The 16,852-nt window shown below is 35.9% G+C and overlaps 3 protein-coding genes and 1 long non-coding RNA gene across 6 annotated transcripts in view; 2 read left to right on the top strand and 2 right to left on the bottom strand.

Annotated features, from left to right (window-relative positions):
* Positions 1-2,273: 2,273 nt before the first annotated feature.
* Positions 2,274-3,520, bottom strand: LOC116160022 (non-lysosomal glucosylceramidase-like). The gene is made up of 4 exons (XM_031473135.1): positions 2,932-3,520; positions 2,791-2,879; positions 2,561-2,741; positions 2,274-2,371 (listed from the first exon to the last, which is right to left on the bottom strand). The coding sequence occupies exons 1-4, from the start codon at positions 3,063-3,065 to the stop codon at positions 2,320-2,322; spliced, it is 456 nt and encodes a 151-aa protein (XP_031328995.1). The 5' UTR covers positions 3,066-3,520; the 3' UTR covers positions 2,274-2,319.
* On the top strand, positions 2,319-2,905 carry LOC116160023. The gene is made up of 3 exons (XR_004143117.1): positions 2,319-2,477; positions 2,527-2,614; positions 2,664-2,905. It is a non-coding gene; the product is annotated as an uncharacterized LOC116160023 (long non-coding RNA).
* A 2,391-nt stretch (positions 3,521-5,911) lies between the features above and the next one.
* Positions 5,912-12,645, top strand: LOC116159523 (cyclin-dependent-like kinase 5). The gene is made up of 3 exons (XM_031472515.1): positions 5,912-6,575; positions 6,628-6,782; positions 10,430-12,645. Exons 1-3 carry the CDS (start codon positions 5,981-5,983, stop codon positions 10,574-10,576), a joined length of 897 nt encoding a protein of 298 aa, XP_031328375.1. The 5' UTR covers positions 5,912-5,980; the 3' UTR covers positions 10,577-12,645.
* A 1,071-nt stretch (positions 12,646-13,716) lies between these two features.
* Positions 13,717-16,852, bottom strand: part of LOC116169263 (E3 ubiquitin-protein ligase AMFR-like) — a 44,405-nt gene continuing 41,269 nt past the window's right edge. For all 3 annotated transcript variants that reach the window (XM_031485310.1, XM_031485319.1, XM_031485327.1), the window contains exon 8: positions 13,717-15,240. In XM_031485310.1, coding sequence (XP_031341170.1) covers positions 15,099-15,240 — 142 coding nt within the window. In that variant the 3' untranslated portion in view covers positions 13,717-15,098. The remainder of the gene's footprint in view (positions 15,241-16,852) is intronic.

The following is a 16,852-nucleotide window of genomic DNA, read 5'->3' on the forward strand; positions in this document are numbered from 1 at the left end:
CCAGGTATGATCATGAAATTGATAGAAATGGATAGAGGACACCTTAATAACACGTTTAGAATAAAAAAATTTGCGGAAGAGGGCCTAAATTTTCCACAATCTTAATTAAAAGTTCACCTCATTTTCTGGAAATCTGGTGTTATTTTACGTATATTTTGTAATTCTTAAGTTGGCGAAACTGAAAAATTTTATGTGATAGCTCTTATTCCACTAATAAACAAAGGTGACAGTAAATTTTTGTAGGAGGTTATGTTAACTTCTTCGTCTACTAAAAGGAAATATGCTGGATTTAACGTGTAAATTAATAGAATGTAATAAAAGTAGTACAACAGGTATAATATACAATACAATTTTAGGTTTTGTTTGACTTAAACACCAAATAAGCGACACTTCCATGTGACTGACATTTTAATAACACCACTTTTTGAAGCGTATACAGTCTAAACTTGAATGCATTAGGGAAGAAGGATGTCGTAGAGAAGGTTGCATGTGGCAACAATTTCTTGGTATCGATCACCGAGAGGGGAAACCCGGGCACTTCCTGCATGTTTCATATGAATCGCCGCTTAGCATCCACCGACTAATACGGTCGAGAGGGGAAGGAACATCTTTCGCATTTTCCATGGATCGCAGGTACGTTAGCGATCGCCGCTTAACTTGGAACGCCTTTTTCGTATCGACCACCGCTTAGCATCCACCGCCTAATACGGTCGAGAGGGGAAGGAACATCTCTCGCATTTTCCATGGATCGCAGCTACGTTAGTGATCGCCGCTTAACTTGGAACGCCTTTTTCGTATCGACCGCCGCTTAGCATCCACCGCCTAATACGATCGAGAGGGGAAGGAACATCTCTCGCATTTTCCATGGATCGCAGCTACGTTACCGATCGCCGCTTAACTTGGAACGCCTTTTTCGTATCAATCACCGCTTAGCATCCACCGCCTAATACGATCGAGAAGGGAAGGAACATCTCTCGCATTTTCCATGGATCGCAGCTACGTTAGCGATCGCCGCTTAACTTGGAACGCCTTTTTCGTATCGACCACCGCTTAGCATCCACCGCCTAATACGGTCGAGAGGGGAAGGAACATCTCTCGCATTTTCCATGGATCGCAGCTACGTTAGCGATCGCCGCTTAACTTGGAACGCCTTTTTCGTATCGACCGCCGCTTAGCATCCACCGCCTAATACGATCGAGAGGGGAAGGAACATCTCTCGCATTTTCCATGGATCGCAGCTACGTTACCGATCGCCGCTTAACTTGGAACGCCTTTTTCGTATCGATCACCGCTTAGCATCCACCGCCTAATACGATCGAGAGGGGAAGGAACATCTCTCGCATTTTCCATGGATCGCAGCTACGTTACCGATCGCCGCTTAACTTGGAACGCCTTTTTCGTATCAATCACCGCTTAGCATCCACCGCCTAATACGGTCGAGAAGGGAAGGAACATCTCTCGCATTTTCCATGGATCGCCGCTTAACTTGGAACGCCTTTTTCGTATCGATCGCCGCTTAGCATCCACCGCCTAATACGGTCGAGAGGGGAAGGAACATCTCTCGCATTTTCCATGGATCGCAGCTACGTTACCGATCGCCGCTTAACTTGGAACGCCTTTTTCGTATCAATCACCGCTTAGCATCCACCGCCTAATACGATCGAGAAGGGAAGGAACATCTCTCGCATTTTCCATGGATCGCAGCTACGTTAGCGATCGCCGCTTAACTTGGAACGCCTTTTTCGTATCGACCACCGCTTAGCATCCACCGCCTAATACGGTCGAGAGGGGAAGGAACATCTCTCGCATTTTCCATGGATCGCAGCTACGTTAGCGATCGCCGCTTAACTTGGAACGCCTTTTTCGTATCAATCACCGCTTAGCATACACCGCCTAATACGGTCGAGAGGGGAAGGAACATCACTCGCATTTTCCATGAATCGCTGCTTAGCAATGTAGGATGTAGAGAACTACTTACTGTTATTATGGTATAATTAAAAACACATGTATAAAGTTGTATACCATTGTTTAAAGTTAATTAAATCGTGGAAAAATAACATAACCTCTTAAGAAACTAACTAAAGTTGGCACTCAGGAATGTTAAGCACACCAGTACCAACTGAAAAACAATCATGAAGTTTGGAGTAATATAACCTCACTTACGACGAAATGAAGTGAACTTTGAATGAAGATTGTGAAAAATGTAAGGCTTCTTCCGCAAATTTTTTAACTGATAACGTGTAATTAAGGTGTCCTGTATCCATTTCTATCAATTTCATGATCATACCTGGGGGGCTTATTAGCGCAACGTAACCGTTTTTAGTTTGACCCGAACGAGTCATATTTTAAATAGGTACTTCTGTAGTGATGCCTGAAAAATGGACGGTATAATCCCCAACATTACAAATTTGTGAGAAAAAGAAATGGGTATACTATCAAAAGTTCAGTGTATTGTTATGGGGCACGCTGTGGCTAATGTATGTACATTTTATGTTCTGTGAAATTTCTTATTCTATTATATTTCAGTACAACACACATAAATTGTAGTAACAGAACTTACTTGTATGTAGATAAAGTACTTTGAAAAATCGTCATGTTAGCAGCATCTTTGATGGTAATGATAAATTCATTTGCTTGCAGAGTACTGTAGTCACAATTTCCAGGCTTCAACTGATATCTGCAAAATTCACCACGAAACCCTCTACCTATAGTTCCTACTCCAATACCACCTAGTGGAACACCTACAAGTGCCCGCTGTGAAAATGTTTCAGTTACAATAACTACGTTTACCATATATTTGTTTGCTTCTAACAAGTTTGATGTAATCCATGACTATAATGTGACGACAAATTATTGTTTTTATGTAAACAAGTAGGTACCTTAAAATAATCATATTAAAAACATACTGGTCATTGAAATTAGTTGTGGTACCTTATAATCATTGGTAGAATATCCCAGATTTGTTTCCATCTTGGTGTGTGTGCTTGGGGCCAATTTTCGGGATAACTACTATCTAGACTTAATTTAAAACCATATTTTGAAACTGCAGTTAAACTCCCTTCCATTTTTTCACAAACAGAAGCTAGATAAGGATAACTAGCCTGTATACTGCAATAATCACAAACCACGAACTTATTCGTTAGGGTTTCTACCAAAATTATTAGATCGCCTTCTAAAATACTTCACTGCTATGTACCATTTCACAATCGATTGGTATTTACTATTAATTGTTTATCAAGAGATTTCAGGTTATGATAAATGTGGCCGGTGATGTACAGGGTGACAAATCGATTATATACGGGGATGTGCCACAGAAATAAGAGTAATTATGCTATTCCAATCAAAGGTGGCGCTGTGTAATAAATCAATCTAAAATCACGTAGGCGCTTTCTATTGACTTCTTCCCGTTCATGATGTTAAGATCGTGATTCTTAGCATTACGTTTTACGAAAGAACGCGCGAATTTAAATCACAGTATGGGTAAGTTTACGGAGTACACATTTGCATCCGAATTACGTATTTTTTGGTTGGCTTATGAAAATAATAATACAAGTAGAAGTACCTATTTGCACGATTATGCTCCTCTTCACTTACAAATGTTTTGAATGTAACATTAGACCGAAAATATCCTTCTATCTATAGGTGAGGAATTCGTGATCATTAAAATAAATAATCATAAAACTGTTATATTCAATTTGTTCACGATTTCAGCTATCATGATTATAAGATCGTACTTTGAAAGTACCTTGTAGCAATTTAAATCACCTGTAGTGTACTTAAGGTAATAATATGTAAACAAAAATTCCAAAGGTGACGACAGCAACTCTTTTTTGATCGCATAGTACAATGGCCCTTCTAAGAAGCTGACAAAGATGCAGTGTTCTGTTTCAGTCGCTAGTATACATTCCAGGATTTCTAAATTTTTTCATTTTATACCTATTAGCTTTTGCTGCCATTTAAAGATCCATTATACAAACTGTATCAACTTCACTTCTAATACAAATAGTAATTTTGTGTACTGAAATGTTTTAATTGTTCCGAACACAATTTAATACTTAAATTATACAACTCATCTTCACCTTCACTAGCCAATAAAGTTCATTACAACAAGATGCAAAATAACATGTGCGAATATAAAATCAGCAAAACCTCTTTCCGGACTTATCCCATAGAACTGATTCTTGTTTTCGGGATTAACTTGCAGACGAAGACACACTAAAAGAAAAAATACGTAGTACGCTGATCAAACAACAATTACAGCTCGCTTACCTCCCAAAATGAAGCAGCTTACACAGGAAATAAACCCACTAAGGAAGGAGTTAAATGGAAATGTTCCCACTAATAAACAATAGGCAAATTGTACCACGCCTGTTATTAAAATGTATAACAGATACGCGTCTATAATTTTTAATTTTTTTGGAGTTTTTGTGTTGTACTCCTTGTAAAATTTACTAATTACAGCACCTGTTTTATTAGCCATTGCGGATTTTATTCAAGACAAGAGCAGCAGTTCCTGCCGGTAGACTGACAGTGACACGACACGCACACATAATGAAGTTAGCCATTGAATCTGTGACTGAAATAGCATTGGTCTGTGTCTCCATTGGCTGTATACCCATAGATATGGCATCCTGGCTTTATTTTAAATAATGACAATACATTAATTGGTCTAATTTTATGAGTGCCTTTTCCAATGGACCAACGAAAATGAATTAACTATGTTAGTAAAGTGTCTCCATTGAACTCACCTGTTACTCACCCTGATGTGAATACTAGGTACTTGGTTTGAAGGTAAATACAGAATAAATTTCTATAGACAAAGATTTGTTGCATAAATGTAGTTTTACAAATTGAATGGACATCCAAATGTGACGAAAATGTGGGTTATTTTATTTTTAACTACAATGTGAAGTTTTGGTTTCGCGTCGCAAAGCATCTCCCTAATGTTGTAAAGATAAGTTAATTTTTTTATTTTTAGTTTGATGTTCATTTTCTTCTTCTTTTATTTATGCATTTCACTTGTTTCCTGAGTTTTGCTTCTTATTCGGTTGATACGTCATCATTCCAACTTTTCTCGGTTAACGTCTGGTACTGCCCTTTATTCCTTCTCACTTCTTTTTTTATTTTTATCACTTCATGTAATACTAGTCTAAGATTGAATAACTAATATAAGTATCGTAATGAGTCAGACTAATTCCAGTTGTTATTTTAATTGTGGATATTATCGGGTCTGCTGCGTCGTGTGGAATTTGCAACAACAATAGGAAATTACTCCACATTGAATCGATTTATGGTCGTCAAGGAATCTGATTGGATGTATGCAATTAGTTTAGTTGGTCCAAAAGGTTTACGTCACGGGAAGAATACCTATCAAAAAAGTAAAACAGTGGGAAGTTAGTATTATTCTGAAGGAACCGTCAGATGATGCGCATTGAGCGGTCAGCGAGTTTACGTCATCAACCTTAACAGCACCTATATTATAGCATTGAATTTATATTATAGTATTAATAATAACAGAGAACTTGTATTTTTGGAGATGCTGATAAGTTAGCGAAGTTGAATACGTAATTTTAAGTGAGCGAAATTGGAATTGAAATTCAAAAAAGTGCTATTCATTATATGAGACCTATGATATTTAACATCGATGCGTATGGTACACCACGATCAGCTGTTACGCTGTCCCTTTCTCTTTTACACGGAACAATACACACGTTTCTTTCTCGTGCCCTACATTGCGACAAACGATTACTGTCAACTGTCATAGGAAGCCGTAGTAAGTAAATGCTGAATGTTATTTTTATCACATCCTGTATAGTAATCACGATGGAAAACCGTAGGTCTGGCAGCACAGCACTTTCTTACCCAATAAAATGCAGACTGTGGTACACGCGCCGTATCGATTATGCTGAAATTAGCAGCAAACAAGTTGGCATTATGTTCGTTTTCTGCTAGGTTAGAATTAAATAACACAACAAAAACAATGCAAAAGTATGAGAAACTAGAGAAAATCGGAGAAGGGACGTATGGAACCGTATTTAAAGCAAAGAATAGAGAAAGCCACGAAATTGTAGCGCTTAAACGAGTACGATTAGACGACGACGATGAAGGTGTACCCTCTTCTGCTTTACGAGAGATTTGTTTATTAAAGGAATTAAAGCATAAAAACATCGTTCGTCTTTACGATGTTTTGCACAGTGACAAAAAGCTAACGCTGGTTTTCGAACATTGCGATCAAGATCTAAAGAAGTACTTCGACAGTCTAAATGGTGACATAGATTTGGACGTCGTTAAATCGTTCATGTTCCAATTATTGCGAGGTTTAGCATTTTGCCATAGTCACAATGTCCTTCACAGGGATTTAAAGCCTCAAAATTTATTGATCAACAAAAATGGCGAACTTAAACTTGCCGATTTTGGTTTAGCTAGAGCGTTCGGTATTCCAGTCAAGTGTTACTCCGCCGAAGTTGTTACCTTATGGTATAGGCCGCCAGATGTTTTGTTTGGGGCGAAATTATACACAACTTCCATTGATATGTGGTCGGCAGGGTGCATTTTTGCAGAATTAGCTAATGCAGGTAGGTTTGATACAATACCTACTTTTTGGTGAATTTTTGAGATTGTTTGTAGGAAGACCTTTATTCCCTGGTTCTGATGTTGATGATCAGTTGAGACGAATATTTAAACTTCTTGGTACACCTACTGAAGATACTTGGAGCGGAATGACTCAACTTCCAGATTATAAACCCTTTCCTCTATACCAACTTAGTATGAGTTTTACTCAGGTAGGTATTTATTTTTGTGAATATAAAATATGATGTTGTAGTGTGGTCACTATTCAGCGTTTAGAATAGAATTAAATAACACTAATAATATTTTTATATTTGATTAAATGACATATTCAAATTATCACCATGTAAACTAAAAAACAACTGTTTCAGATCCACCCATGGATCGCCACAATGTAAATATTATCTTTTTGTTGATTTTGTAAATGAAGTCTCTGGGGTTCCTCAAGAATCTTCTGTAGGTCCTTTATTTTTTCTACAACATTCTTCAAATCGGCCATGCTCATAAAGAAAAGATCCCACCATATTATAGAAAAACATTTTTTCTTTATTTCATGATCTACATCAACGTGTTTTGTCTTTCATTTAAGGGACAAAGTGTTACTTCTCTTCGTGGACAATAAAATGTCAAACACAACTTAATAATTAGTGATTACCTTCAAATAGAAATTCTGGTTATTTCAAATTTGAACTTTTAATATTGAAATTGGTCTAGCTGAGTACAGTAAATAGCAACTTTGTTTTGGGCAACAAATTGCACCCTTGGTATTAAAATATACACTTTAGTCTGTTAGTATACAGGGTGTCGCAGGACCGATGTACGATATTTATGTCTCAAAAAGAGACCTCTTGAAATATTTTGAAAACTAGACAATACCCTAATGTCGATAAAAGGAATTAATTGTAATATTTTCAAGTTCGTAGCTCTTCCAGTTATACCGGAAGTGAATGCCAACTTGCACATTTTAAATGGAACACCCTATACAGGGTCATTCTTGACGAGCGTCAGTTAGAAAGATATGGAAAACCTTTGAAAATGAAGATAAACTGATAAGTTCTTTAAGGGTTTTGGCACATGATGAATTGAACTAAAATATTTTCATAATGGCGCCACTTCCGGAAATACCGGAAGTAGCCATCAACTTTGTTATTTTAAATAGGGACCCCCTATTTTTTCTACATTTTCGGATTCTACGTCGAATTTGGAGTAGAACGATACCCCATAGTTGACCCTTTGCTCCAAGGGCTTCGCCGATATTCAAGTTTTTGTGTCAAAAGTTGAATTTGCAGGGGTAATTTAAAAAATTTATTATTCGAAAACGGTGAGAGATATTGCAAAACAGTTTTCAATGCTTTATTAAAGAAAGATCGAATTTTCTTATGGTATGCGTAACAGTCTAAAAAAGTGAGACTACGTCACTTTTTCAAAGCTCTCAACTTTTAAACATCCGTAACTCCATTTTTTCAAATGGCACCCCCCATTTTGTTCTTCACCCTTGTTTTCCTTTTTCCCAGACCTTTAATTTGATGCAAAATGTCAAAAGCTGCTTCAAACGGTTTCTGAGATATTCCATGTTTTAGTTGCTTCTTGTGGAAAATTGATAAAAAAATTAAGTCGCTTGATGTTATTCTTTTGTTTTTATTATGATAATGTTTAAACGTCAAATTTTTCGGTGTTTGAACTTACACTTCTGGTCAATAATGGCTCGTTTGGGTTACACTAATGAAGATTTTGTGAATTTAATATTAATAGATGGTGATTGTAATCGAATAGCTGCCAGGAGTTGTCTTTTTTCCGAAAGATACCCTGACAAGGCGCAACCCACATAGGCTACAATTCGCAAATTACTACAACATTTCAGGAATAACTGTACCGTTGTACTCCAAATTCGACGTAGAATCCGAAAAATTAAAAAAATAGGAGGTCCCTATTTAGAATAACAAAGTTGATGGCTACTTCCGGTATTTGCGGAAGTGGCGCCATTCTTTGTGCACTCGTGTCTGATATGTCAATTTCTCTTTGGATATCATTAAGCGATGCAGTTGAATTTGCAGCAAAATACACCAGTACAGTTATTTCCTGTTCTTCAGAGTCTACCACAGGCTTCCTTTTTTTGTATTTTTGTTTGAAAGATACCGTTATTCGTGAAATGTTGTAGTAATTTGCGAATTGCGAATAAAAACAAAAGAATAACATCAATCGACTTAATTTTTTTTATCAATTTTCCACAAAGCAACTAAAACATGGAATATCTCGGAAACCGTTTGAAGCAGCTTTTGACATTTTGCATCAAATTAAAGGTCTGGGAAAAAGGAAAACAAGGGTGAAGAACAAAATGGGAGGTGCCATTTGAAAAAATGGAGTTATGGATATTTAAAAGTTTAAAAGTTGAGAGCTTTGAAAAAGTGACGTAGTCTCACTTTTTTAGACTGTTACGCATACCATAAGAAAATTCGATCTTTCCTTAATAAAGCATTGAAAACTGTTTTGCAATATCTCTCACCGTTTTCTAATAATAAATTTTTAAAATCACCCCTGCAAATTCAATTTTTGACACAAAAACTTGAATATCGGCGAAGACCTTGGAGCAAAGGGTCAACTATGGGGTATCGTTGTACTCCAAATTCGACGTATAATCCGAAAATGTAGAAAAAATAGGGGGTCCCTATTTAAAATAACAAAGTTGATGGCTACTTCCGGTATTTCCGGAAGTGGCGCCATTTTGAAAATATTTTAGTTCAATTCATCATGTGCCAAAACCCTTAAAGGACTTATCAGTTTAGCTTAATTTTCAAAGCTTTTCCATATCTTTCTAACTGACGCTCGTCAAGAATGACCCTGTATAGTATTTCATTTTTAGATTATACAGAGTGGCCCAACGAGAAGTATACAGAGGGCTTTTAGGGTATTAAATTTAGAAATTTCGAAAAATCCTCGAACACGTCAATTTTGTATTCGAGGGGGACAAGTTTTGGAATACAAATCACGAACCCAAGTCTTCACCCCTCTACGTAGGGAGCTTAACCCCTAAAATTTTAAATGGAATCCTATGGCAAATGGCACACTATTTTAAAGCCAATTTAATCGTGATTACTAATCTGCTTTGCTTTTTAAATTCTATTGATTCGTTTCGGAGATATTCGCATTTGAAATGGTTTTTTTCCCTGATTTAAGTCCTTTCGATTACTTCTTGTGAGGATATTTAAAGAATAAAGTTTATGCTACTCCGCCCGGAACATTACAAGGGTTGCGAGCACGTATAACCATAGTGTAAGAATAGAATAGACTATGGTATAACTCCACAATTTCGAGCGATTACCCCTGAAATCTTGCAACATGTACGGCAGCGTTTTGAAGCAAATCTTTATTTATTGCATGGAAGCAGGCGGAAGGCAATTCGAGCATTTATTGAAATAAATGTTGTCTGTTTAAAGTTATTTGTTATTTTTTGCACAATTTAAACCTTTTTTAATACAAGGTGACTTAGATCGCATTTGTTTTGGTTTTTTTAGAAAAAATCATTTCAAATGCGAATATCTTCGAGACGAATCAATAGAATTTAAAAAGCAAAACAGATTAGTAATCACGATTAAATTGGCTTTCAAATAATGTGCCATTTGCCATAGGATTCCATTTAAAATTTTAGGGGTTAAGCTCCCTACGTAGAGGGGTGAAAACTTGGGTTCGTGATTTGTATTCCAAAAGTTGTCCCCCTCGAATACAAAATTGACGTGCTCGAGGATTTTTCGAAATTTCTAAATTTAATACCCTAAAAGCCCTCTGTATACTTCTCGTTGGGCCACTCTGTATGTAAAATTCCATATACATCTTATGTAACAAAATGTTTTTTTTAATGTTACAGGTTGTTCCTAAATTAGGAAGCAGAGGCCGTGATCTTCTACAACGACTGTTGGTTTGCAACCCCATGCAGAGACTCTCAGCGGATGACGCCATGGCACATAGATATTTCAGTGACCTCAATCCAGCAATTAAAAATGATCGATGTTAACTGTATTTCTTTCGAATGTGAACAAACTGTGACTTACAAGACATTTGTGTCTTAGTGAGTGTGAATGGGAGTAAGATGTGTCGCGATGTGTAACCCTCGATGTAAGTAAAAAAAATTTGTATAGCGTGAACGAATCTACATACTGTATAATCATAGATGTTTTTAAACTGGGAGGAGTAGATCAAAAGAAAAACAGTACTACAGTAACTACATTAGTAACAAATGGCTTTAAAAACTATTTATGCACCATGGGCATTAAGGCGATATTTATGCTGAGGGCGACCGAGTCCGAGGGCCTCCGGCCCAAAGGATTATAGGTCGCCCGAGGGTCTAAATATAGAGTAACGCCTGACGTGCATACAAAATTTTATTTTTCATAATTCCAAATAATGTATTTCCAATATACAAATCGTTATAGTTATTTATTTTTCATTTGCATATTATGTGCCAATTATATCTGTAAAATGAGGTATATAAAGCAGTCTATGACGCCTGAGGGCATAATGAGAAAAAATGGATTGTCCTTTCATTATGTCCTCAAACAGCCTGTCAAATATATTGACGGAGTTATATTATGTAATAAAAAAAGATGCTACTTGTTTCGTATGAAGCACTTTAATGTTGACAAACAATAATCATTACATTTGTATATTGGAAATGCATTATTTGGAACGATGAAAAATAAAATTTTGTATACACCTCAGGCACTACTCGATATTTAACTGTCGGACGACAGAGCCTGAGGGCCTCCTTTTAGTTTAAAAACAAACCTTAGTGAGTGAATTATTGTAAATAGAATTGTTACATTTAACTTGTACATAGCAGTATGGAATATACTATATTTATTACTCTTCAAAGAAATTAGTTTTCAGTATTGCAACACTAGTAACGACCTTCAGATGTGGATGAAAATTTTTTTATAACAAAATGATATACGGAAGTGTGATTGCATTTCCTGTAAGCAGGCAAATGGATGGTGGGCCAACAGTGGGAAATTAAAAATTGATAGCTGTCGTTACTTTCATTCAAAAATCTCAATATTGAAAAACTCAGGAGCCTTGATCACTCCACAATTCCAAATAATTGTTTAACAAATTTTTAATTTACACCTGACAATGGAGTGCTGGATGTTTACCATAGACATATTAGTATTAGCATATATCCCTAAACATAATTTAACAAAATAGCACGCACTGTGCAGATGCGTTCGATTGAAGCAAGTTACATAATTACCTTAAAAGCAAGTAGCATATCCCTACGGTTAGGCGACACACCTCGGAACTGAAGAAAAAAATACAAAACGCTCTGTGTAGACAACAACCATGAAGGATTCTACTTTGACCGTTCCACGCAGCTGCCGAAGAACAGGGGATTTATATAACGGATACTTGGGGGAAAAAGTTGGCGTCGGTTAACGGTATTCAAATCTGGAGTAATGGCGGGCCTAGCGTTAATTTGGTCTGTTGTGTTTTGAAAAGTAAATTTACGTTATTACACTATTAACCATTGAATTCCTACATCTACTGAATTATATTTGTTATACTGTGATTATGTCTTTATCTTGTTTTATTAAGTATTCCTGTGGAAGTTTATTATCGGGTGTGTTATCGCTTTGAACAATTCGATTCAACTATTTCGCGAAGGAAGTAGGTACCTAAAACAGTCTGAATCGATTCTTCTGTTGATTTTGCACGCCCCCTGCCGGACGGTGCGTAACCAATATGAGTAGGGGGTGAGGGGTCCTCTTATTGAATGTTTCTGTATTATATTTCGCGAAAGGAATACCTGATACAATTCAATGATTCGCTGTACATGAAAAAGAGGCTCTCTTATTAACATTTCTCCTATTTATGTAATTTGGTTGAGAGACAATGAACTTTAACATGAATACTTACTATTGGTTTTCTCACATGCACTTTTTGTGTTAAATTAATTGAGGTCAATGCTGGAGTAGAGCGATACTTTTGATGTTTCTCATATACATGCAATTTATCATTTTATGAGTTTTATCTCAATTGATCGTACATGTGTTTCTGTACTAAATTGATTTGTCATATTTTCCCCTTTGATTTATGAGGTCTCGTGTGTTTTGTTTTTTTTTTTAATTTGATTAACTGCATTTGATTTGATTAGGTAGGTATATTTTATTTGTGTATTTTTTCTTGCATTTTGTAGCCGTAGTTGATCTATAAATAAAAATAAATGTTTGTATATGTCTGCCTAAGCCATTTATCCGATTGCGATGAAACTTCGCAAATTGTTGGACGTATGCTTGTGAAGGTTTCTATACAAATAAATCGGTATGAAGTCCGAGTCTTTGACGAGATCAGTAGTATTTTCCAACATGTTTCAAACAATATTTTTTCTAATTTTGATATTTAAAGTGATACTTTTCACCACCAGTTGCAAAATTTTTACTTTTCACAACTGGTTAATACACAAATACAATTTACAAAAGCGATAAAATTTGAACAAAAATTACGCAAGTACAAACAACTCCGAAAGGAAAAACACCCTGGGCCACAACACAAATTCAAATACAATAAACCAATTCTGTGCTTGTTTCGTAAATAATCCACCAGATTTACACCTAATAAATTGAAATACTTTCATATACAGGCTCTTTCGTCATTATTTTTGGGATTTAGATCGAAATAACATCTACACAACATTATATACTTACTGACTTTATTGAGTTAAAGACAATAACCAATAGTAGTGCAATAAGAGAGCTAACTGGATCTCAAAAACCCAAAAAACGCAGCCAACCATTTGTCCAATCCAATGCAACATAAATCGAAGATTTTATAACGCATAATTTCCACTTTATTTTGGCGTTTTGGAATTTGAATAGGTAGTAGATTAAAATTACTTTACTCCTAACCAGTTCAAGCAACCTTCGTGTGTAGAAACAGGTTGTTGACGAATCTGTGCATTAGAATGACCCCAAGTTTAATTGAGTTAGCTGGACAGGTGTTTATGCGGGTGGTGTAGTGACCGTTTGCCATTGCATATAGCAACATCATTGAAACAAAAGGTTCATTTTAAGGGTACCTACACGTTTCTCAAACATTTCGTCAACGTACAATTACTTAAAGGTAAAATAATTAGATGCTGAATGAAAAATAAAAAATGTTGAACTAGTTTAAAAGTTTTATTACAGCAAAAAGCACACAACAATATAGGGTTTTCATAAGTAATATATCATCATAAGTACACTATACTAAAAGTGTGATGTTAGACACACATACATTTATTAATTTGCATGGCAATTACTTACTCTTCTATGCACTACACTCGTACGATTATAGTGAACAATATTAAATGAGGAACTTTCAACAATATGTGAAAACGAAAACGATATTTTACAAGCTTACACTACTTCAAATTTATGTTCCATAATGGCAAATTGCACTTTTGTTTTCTGAGTGGAATTGCAACTTTTAAAAAGTAAGCAAATTATTTACATAAAATAAATTGATACAATAACTAGTTTTTTAAGTTCTCTTTTTTAAGTTTTTCGTATTATAATACAAAGTTATTTCTATTAAGAAGGTTGATTATACAATATAGTATAGTTATTGTTTTATATAAGTTTAACAAAATAAAAACAAATACTCAAATAAGTCGATGTAAACGTAAAGAAATTAATTTCTTATATAGCACAACTAAAATCTAAAATGATCAACAAAATTCACAGTCACTTTTATAACTAAACACATCTATCACACAAATACTCCAGTCGATTTTTACTTGATGAATAACCACTTTGATAAATTACTTTAAGTTGTACAAAATCATCACTAAATTATTAGATGGCTATCACTAAATAAAGCTAGTATATACCTAAAGTTAAAAAAATTCCCTCTCAGGTTCAACATAAAAAATTAACATCAATGTAAATTAAGTTCGTTAAATTGCTGTAATCAGTCTCTTTATACCGTAATCCGGTGTAACAATATTTTCCTTATAGGTTCAAACGCCTACATCAATTTACAGTCAAAACGTTTACTAAACTAAATTAATCCAATAAATATTATACCAAAGTAAGGTTTTACTAAACTACAGAGCGGTTAAAGTTTATCACAAATACCTAGGTGGAGTAAACGTAGTGTCAATTATTCTGTAGGTTGCTTGTTGGATGGATGGCAAATTTATCACATCTACATTTGTCGACGAGAAGTAAAATGAAATTGTAAGAGTATTGGCACCTGCAATCAATTATTTCCACACGAAGGTTTGTGTTAAACTTTGGCACCTCGATTCTTGCTTGCCTTCTGTCGTTAGCAGCGAATAACGACTATTCAATAACATGAGTAAGATTGTTGCAAATGGAAAAGTGATATTATTTGGTTAACTTATAAAAAATATTTCTCCTTCTATGTATTAAGCTGTAATTTTTTCTTACAAACTAATTACATACATCATATGAAAATACATTTTGCCATGAAAAAATCTCACAGTATTCTTCGCAAACTTTCACGAATTGAGCCGAATTCTTTGATTTGCCATTTGACATTACCTATGAGTTAGGTGTTGCTCGCTGCTTGTCAACGTACCTCTTCCGCGCCGATTGAATTAATTTTTCTTTCCTCTTGTGTAATATGTGTTCACGTTCGCTTGACGATTTGGAAAAACGACTACCGACCGCAATTCCGTCGTCACTGAAAACATCAGTGTTACAAAATAGGTAGCTACTTATGAAGGCAATAAAGGCATAGGGCCTTCAGTTAAGCGGGGGTCCCAATCATTCTATGCAACTCCAAAAAGATTGAACTACGCATAAAGGTTCCGAACATATGTATTAGGTAGACCTATTGTAATGGTACCAGTATATTTATAGATTTATACATATACATCACTTCCAAGAAACACTCTAACTTTCGTAATTATGAACCGATTTCCAGGGTAGGTGTAATTCGTAAATACCTCCATCAAGTTCACGAATCAGTCAATTCCGCCATATTAGAACAAAATGGCGGACATTTTTTATATGTTAAATAGGTAAATGGCTGTAACTTTTCATATTATGAAGCAATTTCCTCCAAAATTTTTATGGGTTGGCCTAACTCATAAATAAATATCTCGGTTCAGTTTGTGAATCAGCAAATTCTCCCATATTGGAACGCTTCTCGCATTTTGAAGAATACTTTTTGCATTATAAAGTGATTTCCATCAAACTTGATGGGTTGGTGTCACTCATAAATATGACGGTCAGGTTCATGGTACAATAATATTGTACCATGGTCCGGTTCGTGAATCGGACAAACAAAATGGCGGCCACTTCTATATGTAAAATGGCTTTAACTTTTCCTTTTGTAGCGTGGTCGGGAGGACGGGGGGTTAGTGGCTGTTTCTATTGACGGACATTCAGTGTGCACCTCTAGGATGCGCGGGAGTCTAAATGAGTTTCGGAAATCCGAGACTGGAGTGTTCTTCGATTTGTCTCTTAGATTTTTGCAGCTCTATATAGATTCCACCTCCCCTGCATCCCACCTAAATAAAATTCTTACAAACAGTTCATATTATAACCCAGCGAGCCTCATACGAGAGTATGGTTCCTACACAGACAACCTCTCTGACACAGCTGAGGTATTGAAAGACGCTCACTTTCCCGGAGCCACTACAGCGTTATACTCTAACTGACCAGAGGCAAAACCCTCTTTACTTCTACAGAAAATGACTGGGCGGTTGACAGGCAGATGGTGTATGTGGCGAGGGTGACCTGGGCGGTGAAATCGTTCTCAGCATACAAATCACCAGAAATGGACGGCATAATACCAGTCCTTCTGCAATAGGGACTGGATGTTATTGTCAACGACCTAGTGAGAATATGTATGGGCTGTATCGCTTTCAGATACGTACATAAACAATGGTAGGAAATGAAAATAAACAAGTATAAATTGTGCACAACTCCTGTGCAGATAAAATGCATTTTTTTAAACCGAAATAGCTTCTGTTTTGACATCACCAATGGATATATTCCTTGCAGACGTCTCAATCGCCCTTTGTGAGCACCCTCTTCCGACAATCCGTTCTTGAGGTATAAGGGAAAATACCCGATCATGATAAGAGGTCGAGGAGGAGAGTTATGGTTGGTAGAAATTAATTCATTTCGTTGAGACCTTTCATTAGAGTATCATGAAGGATCAAACTAGTTCCGCTCTCCACCCCGTACTTTGATCAAAGGACAGAAAGAAGGGCAGTAGTTTGTAGAAAACGGTTCCTTTCATTGAGACCTTTAATTAGAATACAATGAGATAAAATTAATTTTTA

Source organism: Photinus pyralis, unplaced genomic scaffold (assembly GCF_008802855.1).
Source record: "Photinus pyralis isolate 1611_PpyrPB1 unplaced genomic scaffold, Ppyr1.3 Ppyr1.4_LG1, whole genome shotgun sequence".
In the NCBI taxonomy this organism is placed as follows: domain Eukaryota; kingdom Metazoa; phylum Arthropoda; class Insecta; order Coleoptera; family Lampyridae; genus Photinus; species Photinus pyralis.

What these genes read in the sequence shown, in the direction of transcription:
- LOC116160022 (XM_031473135.1), bottom strand. Translation starts at nt 3,065, where the DNA reads ATGGAAGGGAGTTTAACTGCAGTTTCAAAATATGGTTTTAAATTAAGT. An exon ending in ATTCTACCAATGATTATAAG is followed by an intron (nt 2,880 to 2,931) that starts GTACCACAACTA and finishes GATTATTTTAAG; the next exon opens with GTACCTACTTGTTTACATAA. An exon ending in AGTACTTTATCTACATACAA is followed by an intron (nt 2,372 to 2,560) that starts GTAAGTTCTGTT and finishes TCCATTTTTCAG; the next exon opens with GCATCACTACAGAAGTACCT.
- LOC116159523 (XM_031472515.1), top strand. Translation starts at nt 5,981, where the DNA reads ATGCAAAAGTATGAGAAACTAGAGAAAATCGGAGAAGGGACGTATGGA. An exon ending in TGCAGAATTAGCTAATGCAG is followed by an intron (nt 6,576 to 6,627) that starts GTAGGTTTGATA and finishes GATTGTTTGTAG; the next exon opens with GAAGACCTTTATTCCCTGGT. An exon ending in TTAGTATGAGTTTTACTCAG is followed by an intron (nt 6,783 to 10,429) that starts GTAGGTATTTAT and finishes TTAATGTTACAG; the next exon opens with GTTGTTCCTAAATTAGGAAG.